General features: G+C 43.2%; 2 protein-coding genes across 2 annotated transcripts in view; one reads left to right on the top strand and one right to left on the bottom strand.

The window, feature by feature from the left end:
- Window positions 1-810: 810 nt before the first annotated feature.
- On the top strand, window positions 811-5,462 carry NIPSNAP3A (nipsnap homolog 3A (C. elegans)). The gene is made up of 5 exons (XM_009887199.1): window positions 811-1,020; window positions 2,954-3,115; window positions 4,640-4,789; window positions 5,172-5,258; window positions 5,369-5,462. The coding sequence occupies exons 1-5, from the start codon at window positions 897-899 to the stop codon at window positions 5,443-5,445; spliced, it is 600 nt and encodes a 199-aa protein (XP_009885501.1). The 5' UTR covers window positions 811-896; the 3' UTR covers window positions 5,446-5,462.
- A 5,182-nt stretch (window positions 5,463-10,644) lies between these two features.
- The window catches only part of ABCA1 (ATP-binding cassette, sub-family A (ABC1), member 1), a 77,473-nt gene continuing 60,280 nt past the window's right edge, over window positions 10,645-27,837 (bottom strand). The window contains exons 24-49 of the mRNA XM_009887208.1: window positions 27,477-27,679; window positions 26,390-26,438; window positions 25,362-25,475; window positions 24,833-24,981; window positions 24,247-24,371; window positions 23,748-23,846; window positions 22,364-22,553; window positions 22,114-22,208; window positions 21,682-21,714; window positions 21,020-21,125; window positions 20,248-20,322; window positions 19,931-20,100; window positions 18,839-19,016; window positions 18,183-18,298; window positions 17,949-18,093; window positions 16,710-16,833; window positions 15,954-16,083; window positions 15,701-15,821; window positions 15,455-15,517; window positions 14,878-14,984; window positions 14,309-14,450; window positions 12,905-13,039; window positions 12,045-12,148; window positions 11,825-11,917; window positions 11,400-11,643; window positions 10,645-11,204 (exon numbers count right to left, since the gene is read on the bottom strand). Coding sequence (XP_009885510.1) covers window positions 11,064-11,204; window positions 11,400-11,643; window positions 11,825-11,917; window positions 12,045-12,148; window positions 12,905-13,039; window positions 14,309-14,450; window positions 14,878-14,984; window positions 15,455-15,517; window positions 15,701-15,821; window positions 15,954-16,083; window positions 16,710-16,833; window positions 17,949-18,093; window positions 18,183-18,298; window positions 18,839-19,016; window positions 19,931-20,100; window positions 20,248-20,322; window positions 21,020-21,125; window positions 21,682-21,714; window positions 22,114-22,208; window positions 22,364-22,553; window positions 23,748-23,846; window positions 24,247-24,371; window positions 24,833-24,981; window positions 25,362-25,475; window positions 26,390-26,438; window positions 27,477-27,679 — 3,251 coding nt within the window. The 3' untranslated portion in view covers window positions 10,645-11,063. The remainder of the gene's footprint in view (window positions 11,205-11,399; window positions 11,644-11,824; window positions 11,918-12,044; window positions 12,149-12,904; window positions 13,040-14,308; window positions 14,451-14,877; window positions 14,985-15,454; window positions 15,518-15,700; window positions 15,822-15,953; window positions 16,084-16,709; window positions 16,834-17,948; window positions 18,094-18,182; window positions 18,299-18,838; window positions 19,017-19,930; window positions 20,101-20,247; window positions 20,323-21,019; window positions 21,126-21,681; window positions 21,715-22,113; window positions 22,209-22,363; window positions 22,554-23,747; window positions 23,847-24,246; window positions 24,372-24,832; window positions 24,982-25,361; window positions 25,476-26,389; window positions 26,439-27,476; window positions 27,680-27,837) is intronic.

Below are 27,837 nucleotides of genomic sequence, written 5' to 3'. Positions count from 1 at the left end.
TGAGCTGTACAGTGCGCATGCCTGCTGACGCTCATGGAGTAAGTCATGTCCAAAATCCATCCTGCAGCCACCTCTGTGCAAATACAGGCTAAGGCCAAAGATTTGGTTTTCCCTTAATTTTTGTAGTTTTATTTGAGAGGTGAGTAGCATGTTCCAGGTTACCGAGGCAGTTGCAAAAGTAAGCATATTCTGGACTTTGGAAGCAGCCGGCGAAGGGCAAGGATGCAGACTTTAGTGATCTTGTGCTGGAAGGAATCAGTCTTTTCCCAAGCATGGGTATCTTTTTCTTTCTTTTGCCAACAATATGTAATTTGCTACTACTGATGTAAGGTTCTAATCAGAGAACATTGCAGTAGTGTGAGTTGGTCAGGCAAGGGCAACACAGGCAGATGTTGATGCTGCCTCTGCTTCTGTGGCAGCAGCAGCTTCACCTTTGAATAGTATGTTTAGCCGACTCTCTTTTTATTGCTTTGACTTGTTTCATCCTGCTTCTGGCTTTCTGAGGAAGGAGTATGAGAAAAGGAAAATCCTGCTTGGTTATGGGCTAATAATTAAACAACTGAGTGCCACAAGTAAAAGACACATCACAGTCTGTTGCACTGCCAAAAGGAGTTACGGCAACTAATGCACATGGGAACTATTTCCAAGGAAAAATGTCACAAGATCATGAAGTACTCCCTCTCCCAGCCCCCAGTAAAAAAAATTGCATCTATAGAGTCTCACTGTTTTTAAAACAGTCTACAAATTATACAAAAGAGGGTTTTCTGGCTTGAGAATTAGTTTTAGTTATTTTTCTTAACGTTTTCTGTCAGGTACTTGCATCCCTTGCTACTGGGCCCAGACAAGATAATAGCATTTTCTACGAAATTCGCACGTATGATATTAAGCCATCAAAGATGAAGGAGTTTGTGGAAATGATCAACAAGCACTTTCATCTTCGCACAGCTCACTCAGAGCTGGTGGGATTCTGGTCTGCAGAGCTGGGAGCGATGAATAAGGTTGTCCACGTTTGGAAGTACGGTATGCTCAGCATCCCTTTGCACTGCTCTGCTCTTTCCGTGCTCACTGTCTCCTAGGCAAAAAGGCAAAGAGAATGTTTACCGGGCTTTTATTTGTTGCTCTTACTGTGAGGAAATGTCTAAATAAAATTTGTTCCTGTACCAATTACTGAAAAGAATGCTGCAGAGCCTGTCAGGACAATTTTAACATGTTGGGATGAGAGAGTTACAACTGTTCTTAAACAGCTGTCTCTGCTCAAAGCAGGTATAATAGACGAACTGCAGCAGAGTGCTTCGTTCATGGTAAATATTTCTGATTTAGGGCCAGTTCCTGAACCACAAATGTCTTCAGAATTTCAAAATAGATTGAAAAAAGGTTGAGACCTGCTTAATAATATCATACATATAAATGCAGGCAATCTATATGCAGTTTCTGTGTGTTTATATGCGTGTATAATTGTTCTCAAATTTTAGTTCAGTGTTAACAGTCACTCCCCTAAACCAAATGAGCACGCAGTTTGCATGCTTAAACTCCTTCTGCAGCTGCGCTGTGCTGAGGTGGGAAGCCACTCCAGCAGCCCTGACATCCCAAGCACACGGAGCATTTTGTTGCAGTTTCAGCCTTGGTGGCAACAGGTTTTTTGCAGTATAATCAACTTTTTATGTTGCTGGAGTCAGTCCTGACCTCGAAGGTGCTAATGAGCCAAGAAAAGCTACAGTTATGTGAGAAACTAGATATGCTGTCTGTGCTCTTTGTGGGGAAGGGACTTGATACTTGGGTTATGGAGAGGTGGGAAGGCTCCCTCGTATCATTTCTTCATATACCTGCTGCAGTCCAGGATATATCTGTATGCTGAGAGAGAGAATTTTGTTTCTGAAGTCCTCAGTCTGCTTGTTGAAATCCAGCATGTTCACAGTAGTTGTTTAGAATAAAGAGTCACTCCTTTTTTCCTGGAGGGGTGAAGGGACCAGCCATCTGTTGACAGGAATATTATGAGTTTACGTGCATCTATGGTTAATAAATTGTCCTGCATCTCAGAACTTTTTTTCCTTGTTCTTTCTTTAAAAAAAAAAAAAACCACCCAATTTTTAATAATCTGTGAGAAACTTTTAAAATGGAAAACTAAGGAAAAACTTAAAGTTTGTATTTGTTTCCTAATGGTGTGTGTAAGGTACAACAGCCTTTCTTAATTCATCAGACCCCTGCTTATATCTTTTTAGTAGATAAAAATAATTGGTATATTTTTCTCTTGGTCCCAAGATAATGATATTTCTTAAGGTTCTTCCCATTCTCAGATGATGGATTTTTCTCTTGTGTTATTGAAAGCTGTCTGCATTAACATACTGCTTAGGATTCCACTGTAGCCTAACCAGTTGAAATTCAGAGACTCAGAAATTCAGTGGATTTGGTTTTAATTTCAAAAAAGAAAAAAAGAAGAAAAGCTCTAGATTGTGGGCATTTAATAACTTTTTATGTAGTTGCACAAACAAACATTACTTCCACACTTGTAATTTTAATGTCATTTTATATAAACCAAAGCTCTTATTTTCTTCATTTTCTCTTGATAGGTTAATATTCCTTCTGAATTTTCTTTCCCACTTTCCTTCCTTATCCACTGTGCTTTCTCCGAGTCTCCTTATCTTCGGTAACTGTTGCCACATCCAGTAGTCCCTGTGGATGCCATATATGAATCTTTCTTAATAGTAACATTGCATAACTTTTTTATAAACTTTCTTGGAAAATTTGGCTTGGCTTGAAACCACTTACTACAGCAAAGATTTTTGCAGAATTTGAAGGAAACACCACATCTGCTTCGAGCTAATATGCTGTTTAAAAAGATCAATTTCAAACTTACGTAAGTGCAGCTTGCCTCCTTGTAATTAAACGTTTTGATTGAGTCTGATGTGACATTAAGTGCATTTCTTTCATATTTATTTTTTTTCCTTTCTTATAGAGAATTTTGCCCACAGAACAGCAGTCCGGCATGCGCTAGCCAATGACAAAGACTGGCAGGGAAAATTCATCTCCCCAGCTCTCCCCTTGATAGAAAAGCAGCACAATGAGGTTGCTTATCTGGTACCCTGGTGTCAGCTTGGGAAGCCTCCAAAAGAAGGGGGTGAGCTTATCTTCTCTTTTGTTGATTAAAGTTACTGATACTGACGGACTAACAAAAAATGGCTTAAAGTTTAAATGAGGTATTACACAGTTGTATAACCCTTTATGTAACAAGTGTGTGTACATACACCCATGTGAAGAAGGTGACATAACACAGGTGAGGGACAGAGTTTTTAGGAAGGATTTTGCACTAACTTATAGCAGTAGCTGACTAGAGCCCTGATCGTTAAGGTTGTAAAGAGGTGTGTGAATTGCCTAAATGAACATGCCAAATGGCAAAGCCATAGCAGTGGTCAGAGCAGTCATCCCAGACTTGCTTTGCCCATCTGTCAGTGAGAGCGCGTTTCTTGGAGACACTTAAGACAACAATTGTGCTCTTTCACAGATGTTTTTCTCTTTTATCAATTTGCTTTATGGTACTGCTTCTTTTGCATAATTGTTGTAAGAAAAAAAAAACAAAATAATCCCTGCTTTTTAAAGATACATGCAGGCCAAGCTTACTTTGTACCAATCGTTTAGATTAGGTGTAGATGTCCTGTCTGATGTATTTTAATTCTCTCTGCAGCAAACGTGGTATTAATAGTATTGGCTGTTCCCCAGTTTATGAGCATTTGCAGACTTCGTTGCATGGAGTGATGACAAACAGGCCTTGCTTTAGTCCTCAGCATGTGCATACATACAGGAATCCTTGTTCTTTATTTCCCCATGGTCTTGAATGTTATGCTGTTACAATTCAATCTGAAAGCAGTTCAGTTTTCTCTTAAAACTAAAGCTGACTTTTCAAACATTTCGTTGCCATTCAAGTTTATCTCCAGCCCATTGCTGGAGAATCAGACCAGACACACATTGCCACATGGCAAGTGTCTAGGCTTTCTATTAAAGTGTCAGCAATTGTGATCTAGAGTAAATACCTGAATGGAAAGGAGACAGGTAACATGTCTTGTAGCAGGACTGGAGTTTTTCAGCAACTCATGCCATTTGTCTACAAAGGAGACTGTTTGGCAGAGAAGAGATGCTAAGCTAGTCCTGGCCTTCAGATCTTGCTGTGACCAATTGCTGGGAGTTAAAGGGGTTTATAATGTCATAAACCACTTCAGTGCCAGAAAAAATCACCAGTCTTAGAAAGGCCACCTTGCATTGTTCAATCAGCCATCCAAATCCTGCAAACATGTATGAGTACTTTTAAGTGCTACAAAGTAGTCTGAATCTCCCCAAATTTACAGGCAACACTGAAAATTGCTAAGCTGGGCTTTCTGTGAAGCCTTTGGTTCGTCAGGGTCCTCAGTACTTACATTTGCACTTGAACTACCTCCAGTTAGTGAGCCGCTTGGTGTGCGGCTGGATGCTGTGAGATGTTGGGCATGCTGGGCATGAAGGGGCATTTTCACGTCCTGCTGACCCCAAGTGGCAGAGAATTACAGTACTGGTTTCACAATAAATATGTTGTGGTCATGACACGCTGTTTGAGAACTGGCATATTAATTTGTGTTTCGTTCTTTGAGGTCACCTTTGCCTTTTCTTCCAGGAGTATATGAATGGGTTACTTTCCAGATGAAGCCTGGTGGGCCAGCATTGTGGGGTGAAGCGTTTCGAGCTGCAATCAATGCTCACATCAACACAGGCTACACCAAACTGATTGGTGTTTTCCACACAGAGTATGGATTACTTAACACAGGTACTACTCAATTTCTGATACAGACTTTGGCATGGGAAGGGGCAGAGGTGGAGGGGCAAGCCCTCATCCTGGATCAGGATTGGCTGGTTTGATGAAACCGTTGGTGTAGATCACCAGAGTCCTGTAAACAGTCCTTGAACCCAGCTTTGTACACTGGGTTACAGGCTTAAGCCAGGTGCTGCTATCTTGAAAGACTCTCAGATCTGATGTTAAAAAGTCAAAGCTTTTAAAGGCTCAGCAAAGGATCATCCCACCACTTACTGAAGTATTGTTTTTGCTAACTAGAAGGCATCTAGCAGGTTAAGGCAGACTGCTAGGACTTACCGTACATGTTGTATTGCAGCATAACAGTATTCAGCTGACTTTATTTGTACTTTCTCAGTCCACGTGATCTGGTGGAATGAGAGCCCAGATCACCGGGCAGCGGGAAGGCACAGTGCCCATGAAGACGCCAGAGTGGTAGCAGCTGGTAAGAGATGATAGATCCAGAGAACTCACTAGTGTTACGTGTGTGCATGCTGAGAAAAATATTATTTCTCATTGTATTACTGTCTCAATTAACTATGCATTTAATTTCAGTGCGGGACAGTGTCAGATTCTTGGAGTCCCAGCAAAATATGCTCCTGATTCCTCTGCAATGCTCGCCGCTGAAGTAACCTTCTTCTAAAGGATGTAGCTGGAGGCAGAAAGGACAACATGGAAGTGCCATCACATGGACCATCATACCCTCATGAATTGAGCCAAGTGTTCTTCAGTTTACAACAAATGGATGCAAAATGCTGATCACTAGCAATGTAAATCAGTAAAAATTGCACCCTGATAGAAACTGCTGAATAGAAGTTTATAGTGATGTTCCTACAAACCCAGGAAAAAGAACTTGAGCCTATCACTTATGGCCTGAACCATACTTCACCTATATTTTGTAACCTCTCAGTTCCCAATGCTTTTCTGCATAGCTAGATCACTTATCAAACCTACTATGTGCTGTTTTCCAACATTTTGGGTCAGGGTTGGTATCATTTTCATAATGTACTTTTGTGACTCTTGCAATTACCACATCTTTGCTATTGCATACTGGTTTAAGAAGGGATGCCCCCACATACCTGTTACCCTGCTATGTTTTAATCAGTCTTCTCACTGGGATGCTTTATATTAATTCTGAGTAACACGAAACATTGCCCCTAGGAGGTGTTGCAGTGAAGCTGGTCAGGTGATGGGTCCCAATGAACTCTGCCACAAGAAGAGCATTTATTCGCTATCTTGTTATAGTTCACTTCAGCCCTTTCCTTTTGTTTTCAGTAAACATTTCCTCAAAACCGTTGGTTACGCTTTGCTTTAGGTATTTTAATATTTGTTTATGGTGCCAAAATGGGATTATTCCTTCTTATTCAAGGGTGTAGTTGAACTCAGCTGATCTACATATCCTTACATTCTTGGAAATACTTTTTGCCAGACTGTTAAAAGCCAAATAAATTTGGATAAAGTATGAATTTTCAGTGTTTACAGCTTAAGCTCTTACTCTTTTTAAACTGTGAAATTATAAACCCCATTCTCCAAGTACAGCATTCAGCAGGTCAACAACAGCCTTGATAATAGTTGCTTTAGAGCCAGTAAACTAGAGTGAATAGCAGCAGCGCAGAGGGCATGTGGGCTCAGAAGTCAAACTTGTGTTTTGTGTGCAGTTTTGAATGCACCCTCTTCTGCAATTTAAAGGTCACTAACTGGCAGAGCACTTGGGAGGCTTTTCCACAGGTTAATTGCTGACTTGCAATAAGCAACTGATTTCACATCTCTGCTGAAGATCTTTGTGCAGTCTGTCTCATGATGATTATTGCTTCTGTAAAGTGTATTAAGATCTCAGGGAGGGCACTAAAAAACCAGCTGTAGGCAATTATCCTTATGTGCAAGGTGCATGGATGGGATCCAGCTGCTGTACTAAGGGAGTGCAACAGGTCCCAGCTCCTGTACACAAGTCTTCGTACGCTCCTCCCTCCAACAGAGCCATCTTTAGCACTCTCAGGGTGGAACAAGCACTGCTTCAGAAAACAGTCTTATATTTTACAAATCCACTTTTTAAGTTTTAAAGGGCTGATAAGCCATCACTGTTATTTGATTCAGAATGTTGCTTCATGGCAGTTAACTCAAAGGAGGACTTTTTTTTTTTAAATAACAAAAACAGGCTGAAAAATAGTACAGGGAATTAATAGGACTTTTTTTCCCACTTGAATTCAAAAATTGTTGTTTTATTGTTTACTGGAGAAAAAAAAAAACAACAAACAGAGGTATATTAAAACCAGGGTTTTTTTAGTAAAACTATTTTCCTTCTCACCAGCATTGAGAGTGAAGAATACTCACGATGTTAGAGGCATGCTTTATTCAAAAGTTTGTTGTTTTCTGACAAGAGGCTGATAAATCAAGCACATTACCCAAAGCACCAGCTGGACACTAGATTAAAAGAGAAAAACCAGGAAATTTTAATTGGGTTCTTATCTCAGAATGAATTTTCCTGAGGAGTGTAACTTCAAGAATTGGTTAGATTCTGGAACTCCATTGGTTTACAGTGCAACTACAGGCAGTATGAAGGGAAAATGTTAAGATCACAGACCATTATTCTGCTTTCATTTGTAAAATGCTGCTCAAAATCAGTGTAGTATTAACTTGAGTGCTCTTCCTGTAATTTGATATTAAGGATTAGCTAAACTTAGAGTATTTCAGATTCTTTATACTCAAACATGACATTTTGCTTTGTCAGTGAAAACGGGTATAGGGTATCAATAGTTGCAGCTTGCCTCTCTAATGGAAATATTCAGTCAGGTACCTGACTTGGGATTTAAACACCAAGGTAAGTTTGTTATGCACTGCAGCTGTGTTTCACAGTTACACTGATCACTTTTTTCGGGGTTTGCTGGAGACCTTTCCATTTACTAACTTTAGAAGCTTAAAAGTAGCACTTGCCTTTCAAATCTTGTGCCACCTCACTTAACTGAAAATAGTATGCTAATTTGTAGAGATACTGGAACTTGCTTGTACATTATGCATCAAAGTTCACAAGAAGACTGGGCAGAACAAGAGCTGCTAACAGCACTCCTCAAAAGAACATATGCAAAAATGACACTTTGAAGACAATGGTGCTATAACAGCTTTATTTTTTACTTAATACAAGGCAATTAGAGTGCCTTTTAATACTTCACATAACAGTTATTAGCAAATACAAATATATATACTTTTTTTTTTTGCTTTTAATGAAAATGTCCATTTAAGGATTTAACTTAGAAATTTCAGTTGTGAAATCTCTCTAGATTTTTGCAAAGTTAACAGATATTCCAGTGCAAAAATAGATCCCATTACAGATAGCATAAAGTGCTTGGGATGAAGGACCAACTATAATTCAGGAGGGAAGGATAAGCACAAAGTGGTGGTTTAACCATGGGGAAAATACAACTCCTTACTAAAATACAAATGTACTACAAAGAGGGATGCAACATGTCAATAGTAATAGTTTAAAATAAGTTAACACCTCAGTGCAGTTTCATTATCAAGAGTGGTTCATATACTGTATGTGACCCTAGAGTGATTTTTCCCCAGCACACACTTGAGAGAGTAAATTAGTGGCTGCCTGAACTTATTCCATGACAAGTCTTCATGTGAGAGTTGCGTATGCCGTCTGTTCAGCAGACAAGACAGATCAGAGCTGTAAAACAGTTCAGTTAATATCCATGTTTACTGTAACATTTTGTCACAGATAGACTGTATAAGCATGACAGGCACAGGGCAATAAGAATCAAGAATCTCTTTTTGGTGGGCTGAGGAAAGAGTATTATGATGTGACTGTTGTTTCCTGCTAAATTAATAATTTACACAAGCAGTTACAAAGAGCAAACCACAGCCCTTTCAGGACCAAAACTGAATCCTCCTTGAACTCGTTCTAGTTCTACATGCAATAATTTGGTGCAATGCAAAACTTCAGACCTTCACTTTGGTGACTTAATGCTGATTTGTAATAGTGATTTTTAGCAGTGGTAAGCCTTCGATACATGCTATTCATTTCAATGACACCGTAATATACCTGCAGCCTGTTACAGAGAAGTCATGGCTGTAGTGCAGCTGTTAAGTATTTTTTCTGCACCTGGAAGTCTGGTGTATTCATCACCCTGTAACTAATCCCCATAGGGTGACTATGCCATAAAGGCAATAACAAAGCATGTTTTAAGTGAGGTATACCAATCCCCATTACACTCCTTTCTCAATCCCCTTAGCAATGTATTATACAGATTAAAAAAAAAAAAAAAAGTATGAAAAAGGCACTTCAGCGGAGCACGTAGTAAGCTCTTACTTCATCCCAAGGCAGGACATGGCAGGGACTGGGAACTTTTGCTAAATATTTAACTGTTTGTTTATTAAAAATGCTGAATTGGTCAGTGTTACCAAGTATACCTGGAAATATGTAATCAACCTTCTTCAGGTTCATGCCAGCCTCTTCACTGCTTTGTTGGGCTGCTATGGGCATTCACAGAAGAAAATGGTCCATGATTGATTCATGGCAGAGTAGTATCAAGAGCTAGTGCAGAACCTGTATGGGTGTTTAAGGCGGAGACATGACATACAGGAATAGCCCAGGAACTGCACTTGGGTTCCAACCACATTACTGAACCTGTTTCTGAATGTAAAAGCAAGACAGAGGGGCCTGTAAGCATATTAATGAAAGCATACTCTCCCATGACTGCTGTACAATGTGAACAGGAATTGGCTATTCTTACCATATAATATCCCCTCCAGTATTATTTTGGCTTTGTAAAACTTTCTTGTATGTGTAAAAATCATTGACTGATGTAACTGTAGCACTATTATTTTGAACTATTTGTTCTTGAAGGGGATTTTTACTGAAGCAGTTTGTCACATGTATAATAAAGGTGTATTCTCCAGTTCGGGATCACCTAATGACTGAAACTACACTGCACAACAGAAGCAGAAACTTACACATTAGTCTAACGTTATACCAGTTTCCAAACAGGAAAAATTTAGGTGAACAACTTGCAGTAATTGCAGATAGCAGCTGATTGCTAGTCTGGAACTTGGTCAGATCATGAATGTAGCTATCGCTGAATGGATAGAATGAGAGCATAGCATTGCAGGCATAATGTAAAGAAATACAGTGGCTACAAAGATCAACTGAAAGCACTTTCAATCCCTAATTACGCTACCTATCTATTTAAAGTCATAAATAATACTGTTAAAAAAAAAAAAAAATCTACATCTCATTTCTAGTTTTATCTGGCAAAGCCAGAAATGGCAACATGCTTGTGCTAAGCAGTAACTTCAGATGATGGGTACCTTTCTGGTGCAAAGCAGGGGTTAAGGAGCAGATATTACATATCTGAGTGTCATCTCATGATTTAGAATTTGCTCTTGGCATTAGCAGCTTGTACAACTACTGAGTTTGCTGCTGTGGTTCAAACCCTAGGTCTGCTTCTCACCCGCTTCCTCCTACTAGGTGTTCGTGCAGCTGCTGCAGTACCTCAAAGGAGCAGGAGAGTACTTAACTACACAAAAACCTAGTCAGAGGTTATTGGTTGTGATGCTGGTGGGACAATCCTGTGCATTTGCAGGGTTCACAGTTCTGCGTATCACCACTTACTGATGGAGATGTATGGATACAATGGCCTGTCTCTTGCCATCCCATCTACACAGTACTGCTTTGTGGCCCCAGATTTGTCACCAACTGACCTACACCAATCTAGGAAAAGCAGCTGGTCAGGTAAGTTTTCACAGCCTAAGGCTACAACACTGGTGGTGACTTTTCTTGCCACTGACTGTCTTGGTGCATTCATTGCCAGCAATGGATGTAGCACCAGGAAATTCCCACTCTTGACATGATTGTTTTAATGACTAAAACATGCATGTCTAAAATATCTATAAATAACCACTGGCCATGATTCCTCAATGAACTATTTTTGCAACCCTAGTAAAAACATACTGTACAGGACAAGATACTGTATAGCTGAAAGCCCATAGCATCTGGTGGGTGCTTTACCACAGCCTCAGAGTTATACTGTATGAGCTAAGTTCAAGTCTTTCACTTGAGAACAGTACAAGACGACTCCACGAGGCACTGCCCCTGTAAAGAAATTTTGTTTTCATTGCATTGAATTGCATTGCATTGAATGGTTATCAGTAGAGTGTCCAGTTTCTCTTCCTCTAGCTTCTTCTTTGGGAGTATCCTATCCCAGGAAAAGGAAGTTCGCATTCTGCTCATCATTTCTTTGCTGAAATTGGCTCACACACAACTTTCTTTTACCTTCTCATCTTGCAGGAAGGAATTAAGGATTGCAATATCTACCACAGTCTGGTTTTTGTGCAATGACAGGTCCTTAGTGTGGTCGTCGTCGCTTTGGTCCTTAGCAAAATTTACAAATACCTACAAGAAAGAAGGCCATGTCACACATCACCCTGGATTTTCATTAATTCAGGGCATTTTATACACTAGGCTTCCTGAACTAATCCTGTGATTCAGTACTCTGCTGAAATGCCCTTAAAATATAGGTCCAGTAAATTGGTGGATTTATTCCTACCTCTGCACAAACATGCTTTTAACAGGATACTAAAAACTTACTTGGTCAAGTGTGGTCTGAGAAACGGAGTAGTCTTCTATGTGGAGTCTCTTTTTGTTCTGGGAGAGAATACTGAATATTCTGGCCAGGGAGGATGGTGAAGAGGGAAGCTGGTACTGCAGCATATTCCGATGCTTTTCCTTCAGGACACTTCCAGGGAAGGCATGCCCAAAGAACTCCTCAACAGGCTTCAGGTCTGGGTTTGCCCCTGCAATTCTCACTACTATGGTGTAACCATCTCCAAACCTGTAAACAAGAGGGCCAGCACAGCAGTTAAGGGCCTCTGAAGCAAAAGTGCAGCTTAAAATCCAGCAGCATTTCCCATAGCCAGAATAGCAATGGGAATGCTGCATAAGGAATTAAGTCTGACTGTACCTCCCTAAAAATGCAGACAACTCCATGGTGTAAGTCAAAAGAAAATAGCTACCTGTTCTTTAGATGTTGGACACTGCCCAGACACCTGAATCGCCCATTGACCATTATCGCCATTCGAGTGCACAGGGCTTCACATTCTTCCATGCTGTAGGCAGAAGTAACTTAATTAGCACTGCAAGCAGCAGGGAAGGGCAAAGCAGCCAAGCAGAGTTTAGCATCCAGCCCTGGTAGATGCAAAAGCCAGAGTAGGATACAGCTGGGCTTCTACTTGCCTGTGAGATGTGAGTACCACTGATCTCCCCTCTTTGATTACACTCAGAGCACAGTTCCACAAGAAACGACGTGCTTTGGGATCCATCCCTGTTGTTGGCTCATCCTGCAGAATATAAAGAAAAAGAAGATTATGCTGTTACATTCTACCAACAAAAACCTCATTTCTGAAATGACCCGTCCATTCTGATAATGCATACTGGAAAGGTTGAAAATAAGCAAGTTTGATTCATTTTCCAAAATGAGAAAATAATTTATGCTCCCAATATTAAATTAGCAAACATCTTTTTCAGAATGGAGAAGTACTGCTTATTCTGCAATTATAACGTTGAAATATCAAATTCTGGAACAGGTTAAAGTCAGTTAGCTTGTTTAAATAGAGCACTAGACTACTTTTTCCTGCACTGTAAACTTTAGTAATCCCAAGTCTTGTCCTCGGTTTTATTCTGAAGAACCCTAAAACATTTATTTCCAATTTTCATTGAATTATAAAAACACAGGACCGATTCTCCCGCACAGTAAGATTCTCTTGTTCCCAGCAGGAAGGCTGTTATTTTTACTAGATACAGAAATCTTTACAGCAGTACTCAGGTGGTGAAGATGCTACACAGCTGGCAGTTTGGCATCATGTTCGAGATCCCCACTTCCCCAGTGATTTTTCAGAAGTAGAAGCCTGGAGGCACATTATAGCTTCCACCTACATTTAAATAGGAAATCGTTATTTCCATGTGCTCTTTGTGCACATTTAAGCGACTGATGATGTATTTAACCATTAGTTGGCTGTGAAATACCTAGTCTTCATTCAAACCTGATTTTTGTCTTTTCCAAGGGAAACATTAATGAGGAAAGGTTGCGGACTTACCAGAAACACCACAGGTGGCCCTCCAATGAGGGCAATGGCTGTGGAGAGCTTGCGCCTGTTCCCTCCACTGTAATTCCCAGCATATTTTTCTCCATATTTAACAAGGCCCAGTTTCCGAATTGCCCACTCGCCAACCTACAAGAGACAGGACAAAACCATCTTGAATCAAGCACAGCAACATTTATACAATGAAGTTTTCCTTATGAGCTTTGGCTTTAAAAAACATTTTTCAGAAGGGCCACTCATGGGAGCATCTAATGTGGCACGGATATGGGTTTTTATCTAGATCAGGATATATGCAGTCCTGGAAGGCCAGAAAATCAAATGGCTGCAGCACATTTGCCAGTGAGCACGAAATCAACATCAGTTGAGCCGTGTTAGCCACGGGTGTAGTGCTCTTAGCAGCACTGGCTTCAGCTAGCTTTCCAGTTGCTGTGGGCTTGCAGCAGGGATACAGTCACTACTGACACACAGCAATCCCACTGTGGTGCGTCTTAGCCCTTCAGACAGAATGGGGAGGATCTGGTTTGTTATTCAGGAGTATTGCAACTGGAGCCAATAGGAAGGATTGTTGCCCTGGGGACTAAGAAGGTGAAAGAAATTCAGCTACTACTTAAATCATATGCAGAACCAGGTCCCTTTTTATATGGAGTTGGTGGCAACATTAGACAGAGGAACTTGCCAGCAACCTTTGAAGGGGCTTGCGGTTTTCAGCCATCATCACTACTCTCCAAGAGGGATTCAAGCTACCTGGACATAGCCTAGGCACCAGATCTGGCCCTATTCAAAGCCCTGGGTACAGATGTCATCCTCCTATGTATAGCAGTTCCTGTTCTGCAGCACCAAGGACACAGACAGTGAAAACTGCTTTTAACTCAAGGAAACAGCACTGACAAGGGTGCACTGTATGGTACTGGCAGCTGTCACTAATTGCCTCAAGATTGTTAGTGTGACCCCATATCTGAATGCAGAAATAGCAGCACTTTAATGATGCAGCGTGATCAACTGGAAAGACGTAACAGCCAGCATAAGGCTTCTGTTAAGCTGCAGAGTGCTTGCTTGCTGGGACTTTGAAGAAATAACTCTTGACAGCAGGTGAGGTTCTGCATAACCTGCAGCTACACGGCCCTTAAAATCTTAAAGGAAAGAAGTCATTCAGTGGAGAAGCTGATCCACTATGAGAACACAGGACCCAAAGTAGTTGCCCTTCAATTTGGCACAGTTTTCTAGGCAGCACTGAAAAACCACAGCAACTTTGGTTTGCCCTGGAAGGAAAGGGGGACAAGATTTCACCACACAGTATCTTCAGCAGCTTCACATTATGGCACTGCATGTGTTGCAGGGAAGGTGTATGCAAGCAGAAGCAGTCGGTCACTGGGGTGGGTTGCATGGTGTTTCGCTTACCTTGCAGACTTCTTTCTCTGGAACACCTCTCAGGAGTGCAAAGAACTCCAAGTGCTCTCGCCCTGTCAGCAGTTCATTAACAGCATCGAACTGTGGACAGTAGCCCATGTTCTGATGGACTTCTTGGATGTTGGACAAGATACTGTAAAAGAAAAACAACACCTTTTGTTATGATTTCACAATTACACACTGCTATTTTAGGTGTTAAAAGGAGGAAAGTGAAATAGTGGCTTTGGAATCACTGAACTAACAAAAATACAGGATCCTAGAAGTCTGTCCTGGCCAAATTCTTTTTTCTCTCTCCCTGTCCCCTTCTTTTTTTCAATATGACATTTAAACATTAGAGGGCAGGTATTCAGAAGTAATTACCAGAATAAATTTTCCTAAGCCACTAAAGTACTTTACCAGACTCAGCAAAGGGCTGAAACAGATGCCAGGAGTTGAAAAAGGGAAAAGCAGGGCAGAGTTTAGACTTGCTGGAAGTGGAACAAAGTCTGTGAAAGCTGGAGGAAAAAGCAGCACAGGACCTGTTTTGACACAAAGCAGAGGAAAGATGCATGGTCTTTCACCTGTTTCCTTTGAGGAAAGCTTCTCCTCCTGTCACATCTGTATCACCAGTTAGCATCTTGAAAGTGGATGACTTGCCAGCACCATTCACCCCCAGGAGTCCAAAGCACTGGGAATACAAAACAGCAGATGAGCAGAGTATGTTTGAGAACAGGATTCAGGTGCATCATTTTCATCACTGACAAGATGGGAAGGAGCAAACTTGACTCTCAGGACAGGTGGAGAGAGTCTTCAGTACATTTTCAGAAAAAAAAACTTCTAGACTTTCATTTCAAGTATAAATCTTTAGGGTGGGAAAATGAGTGAACTGTGGTGTCACCTTGGTGCAGTGCCACCACAGCATATCCGTGCCAAACCTTGGAGGGTACCAGAGTATGGCCTATGGTCCCAGACACTAAGAGTTCAGTATCTTCTTCAAAGGCAGAGAGACACAGAATCAGAAACTGCTTCAACTTCCAAGCCATCTCCTTTGATCTAATTTGAACATCATCCGTTTCTGATCTTACCCTATCCTTTGCTGTCTCTTGCTCTTAAATACTGTAGTAATAGCAAAGCAATGAATTTGACAGATAAGGTTACCTCTCCAGGAGGGATTCCAACACAGATCCTATCAACCGCTGGCTTTCGCTTCATTCTGTAAATCTGAAAACAAAGGAAAAAGAATAAGAAGGATAATGTCAAAGAGAATTATAAGTAGAGCCATACAAATTCAACACTATAAACATGCTCTGGTTTTGACCCCGCTAAATTCCTTTGAATAAGGCTTCTGGTGAACTGTATGATCTTGTGCCAAGAAGTCTTAGGAATGCAGAACTCTTGTGTCACCTTGGTTAGCTCCTTGATTTCCAAAATGTCACTCTGTCCTCCTCCACTAATTATCCTCTGTCTCTCTCTGGTTACATCCTCATCTTCATCATTCACAGGAGGCAGCTTTGCATAGACAGGCCTGGAGAGAGCAAGACAACAAAGCATTAGCAGAAGAAGACAGGCCTCCATACTTAATGTTCTCCCCAATTCATGGGGGACACCAATGAAAACTTGACCTATCTGCAGTGGTGAAGTGGAGCAAACAACCTACCTGGGTTTGATGAAGAACCTGTACTGGATGAGCACTGTGATGAGGAAGAAGACAACGCCCTCTACTGCCATGGCAAAGAGGTTCCTTCCCACCAGGTCCCATGACAGAGGGGACACAAAACGATTTTCTCCTGCCAAAATGAGATGAAGAACAAAGTCACCTTTCCAGAGAAATAGGAGTGGGCTAGCATTTCTTCCTGCAGAGCTCATCAGGTGGGGCACCAGGGCAACTGGAGAGCAGCCAGTGGAAGGAGGGAAGGGACAGACCACCCAAGCGGCCAGTCATGGCCGCATGCACATGTCTTACTGTGGCAAAACTGGGACTCAGGCCCAGAGAATTCAGTCTGCCAAAAAAGAACTGGCCCACTTCCCCAAAAGGTTAGTGAAGCCCAGAAAGACTGTGACTCAGGCCTGGCAACTGCATCCCGAAAAAAAAATATCCAGCTTTCCAGAATCTCAGCCACTCCTTACACTTGGCCTAATGATCGTCTCCATACAGTTGGCTCCATGCATTTTTATTTAATGCCCCTAATAACTCAAAACTCTGGGAATCTATCTGCCAGGACCTCTTCAGTCCTTGTAACAACCTAAAGAGGACAGCTGTGGCAACTTGCCAGCTTTGATCAGATCTGTCCTGCAAACTGTGCACTTTCAGTTCCTGAAAAGTCAGAGGAGCAGAGCGCGGTCATTCAGAGCAGACTCAAGCCTTCCCTGTTCAGCTCAGGCCACTGTCCCTATGATACACAATTTTACTTACCAAACCTCTCCAGAGCATCAGCCATAGCCTGGTTTTTCACCATGTCAATAAGTCCCCGCCCCAGGCAGAAGTGGGGGAAGATGAGGAAGACAGACTTCAGGATGTCATTGATGTTGTTCAGCTTCTGTTAATACAAAATCAAGTGCTAGTAAGCCATCTGAGTAGAAAGCAGCCACCACCTTCCAAGTGTGACCCATGTTGTGATTGACCCCTCCCTCCCCCAACACTGCACAGGGTTTAGGATTAGAAATGCTCTCCCAAGAGCCAGTGCCATGGCTCCTCTGGAGAGTCAGTGTTGTTGCATTGATCAAAACGCTACTAATACAAGCAAACTGCACCAAAGGAGAGATTCCTTCAAACACAGTCTAAAAGGCAGTGTCTGCAAATGATGACATGCAGAAAGGCTAGAGGTTGAGGAGACAGGAAAGTTGTGCTTGCACAGACTGGTTTTCTCAGTGGCTCCCTATCTCATATTTGAAGGCTCTAATTCTTTTTCTTTCTTGTCTTCCAGTTGGCTTAGCTCTCAGATTGGACTGACAACAGCCTCAGAAGAGATCCCTCTTCTGCCAGGTACTTATCCTCAAGCACGTATAGGTTTTTACTGAGCTAAAACAGGCCTTGTAACACAAGGGACCACCATCAAGGACTGCCTCCTTATGCCCACAGGCAGTGGTACAATCAACAGGTAACTCTCACAGGGTGTCCTCAACCGCCTCCCACAAGGAACACTTCACACTAGTGTGGGTCAAACAGGGCCTGCTACCACAGGAAGCGAAACTGAGAGCAACTAAATGCTTGAGTGCTTGAGATGGCCTGTAGTAGACAGAAACTGTCCCTTATGAAGTACACACAAGAAATTCCATTTGGACATAAGAAATTTTTTTAATTTACCCTAAGGGTGACTGAGAAGTGGAAGAGGTTGCCTAGAGAGACTATGGAGCCTCCATCCCTGGAAATGTTAAAAATATGGCCCTGAGTAACCTGCTCTAGCTGACCCTGCTCAGAGCTTGAACTAGACAATCTCAGGAGGTACCTTCCCACCTTAACTATTCTGTGAACATTGCTGAAATGGGCTTTAACCCATTTTATCAGAACCTGTGTTTAAACTTCTGCAGTAACTAATTAGCACAGGCCGGGGACTAGCCTTTCTGGAGAACGGGCTGCTAAAGACAACATGGCAGCAACATGGAACTAGATCATAGCAGTGCAAGACAGTGAGTAGCTTCTGGGGAAACATACGTTGTTGGTGAAGAGCTCCAGGACGAAGGTGGCCACACTACCATTGATGCCAATAAAGAGGTTCACACTGGTCAGCACAACATATGCTGTGCTGGGGATTTTGAACACGAAGGAAGCTGGATACATGAGAGGGGTGATGGACCACCTGGCAAAAAGGAAAGGCGGCAACATCAGGTAAGCACCATCCAAGTCTAATAGCTTTCCCAGTCATCCTTCTGATGAGAAATTCCTTACCCATAGAGAAACAGAAGGAGAGCCAGCACAGGCAAGTTGGAAGAGGATACATAGGACTTCTGCTGGAAGCAGATGAAGATGATGATGACTAGTGTGGCTGGAACAATGTAGTTGCACTAGAAGGTGAAAAATATGGCTTTAGATTTGTTTCCAGATGACAAAAATAATGAAAGATGTCTTTCTGCTCTGAACCAATAGTTTTCAACATTCTTCAGTGCTCCCAAACCTGTTTTCAATGGGAGACTCTTAGGAGTGTCACATGTGAGAACTGCAATCTAGTACACATGAATTTACATTTCTTGGTCCCTCTAGAAGTAGCCAATAGACTCTCAGAGGTTCTGGACACCCCAGGTTGAAAAAACCTACTTTGACCAGAGCAGAACAAGGGGCTATACAAGCAAAATTCTGGGGCAGATGACATAATAAATGCTGATGATTGAGGTTATGGTTGCCCTCCCATCCTCTGTTCAGTGTTTCTTGTCCCACTGAGGTGAACCACTGCCTTAAGAAAGTAAGCACAAGAGTCCTAAGCGCAGTTGTTATTCACTGAATTAATGTGGTGCCCACTGGCCCAAACTGCACTTTGCACTTCAGTGCGACAGACACACTGCAAACACAGAATGGAGGACAGTTTAGCACAGTCACAAAGCCCTTACCATATCCCAGACAAAGTTGGCCAGCCAGTAGATCACAGGCTTCACACCACTGATGAACTGCAAGTGCTTAGCCTTGCTGACACGTTCCTGGATAAGGAAGACCACAAAGCTGGCAGGAACAAAGGACATGGCAAAGATCACACAGATGGAGACTAGGACATCCACAGAGGTTGTCATCCTGGACAAAAAAAAAAAAAAGAAAGCAAAGTGTTTGTATACTGGTACTGGCTCCCTTGAGATAAAATGAGGAAGCTCATGCAGGGCAGCGCAGAAACTGTTTCTCTTTCTAACTGTCCCTGTTTTGCAGGTAAAGGATGACCACATCAGACTGTCTTAATTAACTGCACAGTTTTTCTCCAGCCATAACAAAGGGAACATACACAGCCTGTTGGCATCTCAAGGACAGCACCACAACCTGGAAACTGGTTGGAAACCAGCATAATAGATGGCTTTCTGCCTTCCTTATCACCACCACGTGTTTCACGCTTAATGCATTTCTCGGGATTGTTGGGTGTTTGTCTTTTTTGTGTGTTGTTTTAAAGTTCAGAGGAATCTGACTGTCATCCACATTGCTTTAAGATTTGAAGGATGGATCTGCAGACAGTGTGAGTCCTGACTCTGGTTGTAGCAGTAGTTGACTAGTCAATGCCGCACTGCAGTAAGCTCTGTGCCCTCCAGGTTGAGACAGTGGGCAAAATTGAACAGGATCCATCAATAGTTCCTAGTCAAATGGTGGCACCTTGGGACAAAAGAATGACAAGCCACACCAATTCATGGCGAGCTACGTTTCTGAATGTGGCTGAGAGGAATTTCCTAAATAGCAGAAGGTCTGGATTACACTGGTTCTTAGAAACTGCAGCGTCCAGGGACTAAGACATAGAAAGCTTGCACAGCAGTGCTCTTTAACTGCAAGCACTTAACAGCACATGTTGCGATCTGCCCAGACCACAAAAAATAATGCCAGCACGTTAAAGCCTAAATGCTACAGGCCACTGAGTGTCCACCAGTGAGGCTTAACTCTCCTATGCTGCTTGTTTCCAGTAATCATCAGCTGATGAGCCCAAACCCATCCATGTTCATATCAGGACTTACAAAGCTACTTCAGAGAGCTGTTGCTTGGTGAGGTTGAGTGGGTGATTGAAGGCAGTGATCCCATAAGCACTAGGGTTTTTGCCCTGCTGCAGGTTGGCCCGAAGGATGGCATTGTTGATTACATTCAGGAAGGAGGCAATGGCATGCCAGCCTTTGTTGTTGAACCACACCTGCAAGAGACCAAATCAGCATCAGAAAGGCACCAGGCACATCAGCTACCCAACATGCTCCTGAGCCCTGCACAACATCCCTTCTTCTATTGAGGGCACATAATTTATTTCCATGTCCTTCCAGCTAGTTTGCTCAGGTTAATTTACCTTCACGTTGTTCTTTGTATCCAGGCCTTTCATGAAACTTGACAAGCTGTTCAGAAACCGATCTCCAGAACTCCCCTGCAAACAGCAAAGAGACAGTTACTTTCCCTCTGAGAGTACCTTTACTCATGTCCTGGAGTCTAGTGGGGGGGTCACACTTTGTTTTCCCACAGCTCTGACAGTTTTCTTCCCATTCTGCAGCCTGTATCTGCCAAGCCTGAGGTGGTAAGAAGGCTGAGAAACTGCAGCTTTCCTCCCCCTTTTCCTTTCTGCAGTCCCACCAGTAGAAGGACAGCCTTAGGCCTGCTTTTTTCCAGCAATAAGTATTAACCAACATTCAGAGACATTGCAGCCCACAGGCAGTCTCAGAAGAAGGCAGTGGCCCAAATTCTCTTCTAAGCCAAGGCAGACTCAGCACAGGAGAGCTCAACTGAGGTTTTGAAGGGGATGGCAACCCCTTGTTAATTCCCCGAGACAGTCCACCTTGTCCTGCCACAAAACACTCAAAGGTGTCTGTAATCCCTACTGGCTTGCAACTGGTGTTGGCCAGAACCCACATCGCCAATGTGGGCTGAGTAAGCCTCATCTGAGTGTGTCCCCAAGCCTTCTGCTGCCAGACACCAGCCTGGGAGACCTCAGCTCAGAGGCAGTGGGGAGAAGACACTGGACACAGGTAACATACATATGATCCTCATTTTATGGCTTCTAAGTCATCTCCCAAGTAACAAGACTCTGACATTAGTGCATCCTGGGTTTATGCAGGACAGCTGCTCACCTGTGCTAGCTCCAAGATTTTCTTCACCTGTTTAATGGCATCAGTGACTTCATGGCTTGGAGGAAGCATGAGAGAACTGCTGGCTCCCAAGGAAAAGCCGCCATACCTGAAAATGCAGACAGAAAGTGACGCTAAGAGCCGACTACTCACTGACCTCCAGAAAATTATACTCCTCCTCCATTCCCAGATGTCTCCTCTTCCTGCACTATATCCAAGGTAAGTGTGTCCACTCTTACATGAAGGGATGACTTTGATCTTCCTACACTGCTGCTTAGTCATGATGTCTCCCACTCCTTGTTTCTGGGGTTAAATACCCATCTTATGACTGCTCAGTGTACTGTTCCATTTAAAAAATGCACTATCCTCTGCTGCCAGTGCAGGCAAAGCAGGACATCTCCTTGCTTGGAAGAAAAGCATCTCCCAGGACGGAGTATCAGCAGGCTGGTCCTGCAAATCTTTTCAAGCTAATACTGCTCTCCACATAAGGCAGGCATGCTTTCCACTGATGTGGGTTGTCCCAGTTTATTTTTAAGTATGTTTCCCCAACATTTGGCAGTTGAGTCATATAAAACAAGCTACAAAGCGGGGTGGATATGTCGTGCTTAATGCAGTGCTTAAGGGTTAGTGGACACACGCAGGCCAGAGAAAAGGTAGTAACTCACCTGAACTCATTCACCCAGATCTTATTCTTTAAGCTGTAGAGACAGAAAAGAAAGCCAGTGTATAATATGTGGAACAAGAGGAGAGACAGACCTACCAGTGCTGCAGACACATGGCCAGGGAGGAGAGTGCAATGGCCTCTCGCATATGTCCCACCACTCCTCTTCGGTGTAATCCTTAAGGTTCATGCCCAGACTTTCCCCGTACTCTGCCTACAAGGCCCAGGATACCCCCCTCAGAGCTGCCACAGAATCACTAATAAAGCAGAAACATCACCTGAGCTGTGGATCAGGACAGTGAGGAGCTGAATGTGTCTGGCCCACTGCTGAAGATTTTGGGTTGCCCAGGCCTATTCACCTGATCTGTGCAGCATCCCCAATACAACAAGCAGCATTTGGTGAGGAGGAAAGGGAAAGGGTGTGTTCAGTAGTTACCTTTTCCCAATGATCTGCGCATAGGTCTTCACTAGATAGTCTGAGATATTGCGGCCTGTCAGATTCTGGAGGATATCAGCAGTGTCTTGCTCACGCTGGCATCACCAAGGAAAACAAAGATAAACAACCATCAGAAAACGCAGATGCGGAGTCAAACGAACTGTGTGCAGTGCCACAAGCAGGAATCACACCCAGCCACTCTGCTCTCCAGGAGCATCCCCCACTGCAGTAACACTGAGCTCCCTCCTACCTGTGGGGGTGGCAGCCCGCCTGCACCAGGGGGACACACAGGCAGCATCTTCTTGATCTTCTCATTGCTGCACTCACAAGATGGGGAAGGGTTCTCCATGCTCCAGTTGCCTTTCAGGAAGATGTCCAGGACTGAGTCTGGGACTGAAGCAGTGGTCCATTCGCTCTGCCCCACAGTGCAAGGAGTGTCTCTGTGTCAGGAAAGAGGCGACACAAATGCAGTTTTTATAACAACTATGATTGCCTTTGCTTACAAGCCATTTAAGTAACAGACACCACAGTCCCCAGAAGAGGCAGGCTGTTTTTCAAAGGAGCCTGACCTCGCTGAGACTAACAGCTCAGAGCAACAAACCAGGCTCTGCAGCTTCTAACAGATCACAGTGCCAAGGAGATCAAGGAGGATGGCTAACACTGAGTAGTGCCAGCCACTCCCCTCTCCTCATTTTCCCTGCAGCATGTGAGTGCTTTATTTCAGTCAGTCCCAGCACACACAGCATCCAGAGTTCAAGGAGCATCTGGACAATGCTCTTAGTCATATGGTTTAGTTTTAAGCAGTCCTGCAAGAAGCTGCGAGTTGGACTCAATCCTTTTTGGTTGTCTTCCAACTCGAGACAGTCTATGATTCTAATATCATGGCAGACAGTCTTTTCTTGCATGACTTGGATTTCTGCCTTTGAGGCACGAGAATGCTGTTCTTCCCCAAGGCAGCATCAGTGGGCAGCCTCCTCCCCATGCCCCATGGGTGGAGTAACCCAGCTCCTGTATCTGTTTTGGAGGATACAGCTTACTTTCTACCACTGGCCAGCACATAGGAGCCCTTGTTCCCTCCCCATCATCCTGTGAACATGAGCTGCAGTTCTTTCAGGCTTGAGACACACCATCCCAGACTCCGTATACCCCCTTCTGCACTCACAGCCTGGATCTTCAGTTATTTTCCCACGGCCATACAGCAAGTCAGTGGCAGAACTAGGAAACACCACCAATGCTGTCTGGGTCTCCACTCTTTCTGCTGGTGTTTGTGGGTGGGCAAACCTAGGTTTTAGTGCATCTAGAAACAGAGGATTGTGGAATGGGAATAGCTACAGTCTACAACATACAGAAACATGACTAAGTCCTTTTCCATGCTCAGGACCAAACAGTAATTTGAAGGAGAGACTACTGTCTCCTCTCCACCTCTGTCAGTAAGGACCTGCACCCAGATCTCACTCCCTCAACATGCCAAGGGCTGGTAACTCTCTAAACGGTCCTAAGCAGAAAAAACCGCATGTAATTGCAACTTTTTTGGCTTAAATCCTGCTCATGGCTATTCCTGAAGCTGGTTAAATACACTGGGTGACCAGAAGTCAGGGCTGGGCTTCCTCTTCCCAGCCTGCAGTTATACTTACGGGATGGAGTGTCCCTGCATACAGCGTGTCCCAAAACCAGGCTTATTGAGAAGGGCATCCAAAAGTCTCTGAGTGCCTGCATCTTCTGGAGCATCATTGCTATGGGTACAGCAGAGAAACACCATCAGGTCAGTGGGATAACAGGCACACAGCAAAAGCAGCAACAGAGCAAGGTTGACAGCACAGTGAAGGAGCTCAGAAGGATGTGGGTGGAGATTTCCCTTTGAAGAATATTTGACCTAGGAGCACACACGCTCCTGGTCTTTGTGCACAGTATAAGCAGAGTCATAGCACCATTCAGAAATGGATATGTCTTTGCCAGTAGTTAGAGTTGGCCTTTAAAGGTCCAAAAAGAATATACCAGGACTCTATTAAAATACGCTTCCAAGCTAAGCACAGAAAACAAATTTAAACAGTCTGGTAAGGAACTCAGTAACTCACGTTTGCAGAGAACAGAATTGTAGGATTTAGCACCATTTCTAGGCCACAAGAAACATACCTAATAAAAGTGTACTGTTCATCATACATCCAGGGCTGTAATTCCAGGCTGGGATACTTCCCAAAGGGAGGAACGATCAGGCTGAACATGAGAGCAATACACACAAAAACAGCTGGCAGCACAATCTGAAATTGCAAGGGAAGAGCAAACCCTTTTTAAAATGAGTGTTCCCCAAGGCATCAGGAACTACATGTGAGCCACTTAATGGATCAGAACTTTTTCAAGGTTTCCCAGAAAGACCTAGGCTATTTAGACTAAGGCATTGCTAGACACCAATATAAGACCTGCCCCAGCATTCGACTAGGGCACTCACTTTGGATGCAGAGGATTCAGCCTGCAAATGCTGCTCTCAAGGCAAAATTTGGATTTGAACCTCAGTTGCATCCTTGCTGTGCAAGAATACTGTAACCACTTGGCTACCACGCCACTCCTTTCACTTGCACAGGTACCCTTTTGCTCAGATGTGAAGACCAGTTTTCATTATCTGTATTCCCTTGAAGTTTTCTGCCCACCTTTAACTTTGAATACAATGCATGGTCCAGAGCTGTCCCTGCTGAGGGACCCTGCACATGTTAGGTGCTCTCACCTGAGCAAAGAAGCCCTTCCGGCTTCTCTTGGCAATAAGCAGCCTCTTCCACAACAGAGCCATGAACTGCTGCTGGGTGAGCTTCCAGCCCTTCATCTGGTAGGAGCCTTTCCCATCCATGCCACTGAGAAGGTCTGTCTCTCTGGATTCTGCTAGCAAGAAGAAATGACCCTCATTCAAAAGCTTACAGAGATGTTCTCTGGGCACTTCTGTGTTGGAGACACAGGGTGTTAGCTGGAGCAGCTACTCACTCATAAAAAAAAAAAAAAAAACCCAACAAAAAAACGCCACACCACAAAAACAGAGAGCAGCAAGGAAAGACAGCAACAGAAATTCACATAAATGCATTTTCACCCTTATTCCTCTGAGCCTTGATGGGAGGACTGAGTAGCCTGTGTATGCTACACCGCCCACTATTCCTAAAGGCAAATAAACCACCACTCCTTTGGCAGTGTCAGCCTTATGATCTGCAGCGTACGTAATACAAGAGTGTCCAAAAGAAGAAAGCAGGCTTGAGCCCCAGCAATACCTGGATCTATGTCTGAATCATTAGGATCAAATACATCATCTTCTGTGAATGGACGAAGGCAGCTCTGTCTGTCTCCAAACACACGCCTGTTCCTTCTGGCTGGCAACGTCCCATCTGAAAATAACGCAGTATTGATTAGCTGAGCTGCTTCACGTAATGTCCAATTAGCCCCAGAAAGACCCAAGCAATATCTTTTTCATTTTACATATATTCTATATGCAAACTGAGGAGATGATCTGGAGTGACTCCACTTCAGGTAAAACCAAGACTGCCACTCTACAATGGTCACATGTTTTATGCACCACTGTGTGCTGTCCTAGAAACTTCTTCCAGCGCACTAGACACTTTTTTTATTTAGCCACGAAATGGCAGGCTGCTCTCACTGTAAGAAAATTTTCACTAAATAAGCATATGATTCCAAGTGCAACTTGCTACAATTGTTTACCACGAAACGCTGGCATGAGCACTTAGTGCAGTGAGCTGCTCTCAGGAGGAGAAACTCATTTGGTCCCTACTATGGTCTGACCCTGTCAAGAGCTTTTCTTGTTCCTCAGAGTAGACAATAGTGTCAGTCAAGTAATTTACAATCCACTCAAACACTGAGAAACTCTCCACTATTACAAAATAAACATGCTGCCACTGAGTCAATAGAAGTTTAACAGTATATAAAACATGCATTAAGTATACTAAGAATAGCTATTTTAGGTGATTAAAAATATTAGCACAGCAAAGTTCCAGTTCAGTCTGAAACAGGGCCTGTCACACTTTGGCATGTGTTACTGTATAGCTGGACATGCTGCCATACACAAAGGTCACTCACCTGCTCAAGGCTGGTGAGACTAGGAACACTCCTCATCTGAGATACCCACTAGACCCTTTGTTCCCCTAGGAGCTTAGCCCTCCACTGAGACTTTACTCCTGAAATATCTAGGCTTGGTCAGCCTTGTACTTAAACAGCACAAATACCATACAAAAGGGTACCTTCCCCTGAAGTGCCCTTCAACACTACAGGAGACAACTATACCCACCTGAGGTTTCTGCATCCACACCGCTATCATCAGCCACTTTCAGGAAGATCTGAGAAGCAATAATAAATGACAGTGAAAATTTGAAGAACAGCAATACTGTGAGGACTGCTTCAGGAGATACCAAAAGAGAGCACAAGACTGACAGATGCATCATGAGAACAGCGGACACAGGGTTTATCCTGAGTGATGGAAACATGGATTTTGAGGCTTCTCTCCAGCTTCCAAGAGCCAGCCTGTAGCCACATACCAGTCGTTCCCCCTTTCTAATATCAGTTCTCAGTGCATCTCAAACACAAGCTCTTTCCCATGTCTCAGATACTAAGACCTAGTTACTAAATTTGGAGAATCCCGTCTTCCTCCTAGTCTGACAGTACTCACACTCCTGTTCATGCTTGAATAGGCACCTTTGTGGAGCTTATCCCACAGACACTCCCAAACAAGAAAAAAATATTTTCAAATTGCATATAGTAGCTAAGCCCTTCACAGCTGTGGGAGGACCTATGGGGCAACATCAATAAGTGACAACACCATTTCAAGTTCCCTTGTTATTTAAAACAAATAAACAAACAAAAAAAGGTATTTCACATAAACAAGGGATAAAGTGCCTGACACTTCTGTGTGAAGAAAAGCAGACTTGTCAGTTGGAACACAGCCACAAGGAACAAACCCTAAAAACATCTCTGACAAGGGCATGCATCTAAGTGGTTTCTGTTAAGTACGGTCTCCAGAGCTGAAATGTATGTTTTCAGTTAAGTGCAGCAGAAAGCATCCCTAAAAATACCTCTAAGGTATTTACACAGTCATTAGATGCCAAATTACGGGCCAACCTTCACATTACATCTCAGCAAAGTGCAACCGAGTACAAAGGATCTGTCTACGTTTGCCTGTACTACATTTCAGGTTTTAATGCACGCTTCTATGAACACACACTTAAAGGGCAGAAGACAATCCATTCTGGAGAGGAACGCAAAGCTGCCTGTTCCACAATAAATGTTTACAGGAAAAGACAAGACTCCATCTCGCTCTTATTTCTACCATGATGAATTTTGCCTAGTTTAAGTCAAAATAGAATTTTCAGCTCACTCACCTCCTCCAGGGTAGTTTCAGAGATGCCGTAGCTGGAAATGCCAAGATCAGAGAGACGGTCATCAATTTCATGGAACAGCTCCACAAAAGCTCCCTCTTTAGCAGCCTTGTATGGCAAGACATAGGTTAATTCATGGCCGATGTCCTCCACCAGCCTGGCCTCAGGAACATGTTTTGTAATAAGATTTGAAATTGCAGAGACATCTAGAAGAACCAAAAGGAAAAGATGGTGTTCATCTTGTTACTGTTCATTATGTGGAAAGCAGAGCTCAGTCTGAGAAACCTTGAAAGGAAAGGAAGGAAAATGGAATCTCTATGGAAAGCAGCTCATTTCCATGGAAAGTCTGGTTTCTTTTTACATT

This window comes from Charadrius vociferus, unplaced genomic scaffold (genome assembly GCF_000708025.1).
Source record: "Charadrius vociferus isolate BGI_N301 unplaced genomic scaffold, ASM70802v2 scaffold586, whole genome shotgun sequence".
NCBI lineage: Eukaryota > Metazoa > Chordata > Aves > Charadriiformes > Charadriidae > Charadrius > Charadrius vociferus.
Note: the sequence above shows the minus strand (reverse complement) of the source record. Positions and strands in the feature narration are given on the sequence as shown.

What these genes read in the sequence shown, in the direction of transcription:
- NIPSNAP3A (XM_009887199.1), top strand. Translation starts at nt 897, where the DNA reads ATGAAGGAGTTTGTGGAAATGATCAACAAGCACTTTCATCTTCGCACA. An exon ending in GTATGGATTACTTAACACAG is followed by an intron (nt 4,790 to 5,171) that starts GTACTACTCAAT and finishes GTACTTTCTCAG; the next exon opens with TCCACGTGATCTGGTGGAAT. An exon ending in CGCCAGAGTGGTAGCAGCTG is followed by an intron (nt 5,259 to 5,368) that starts GTAAGAGATGAT and finishes ATTTAATTTCAG; the next exon opens with TGCGGGACAGTGTCAGATTC.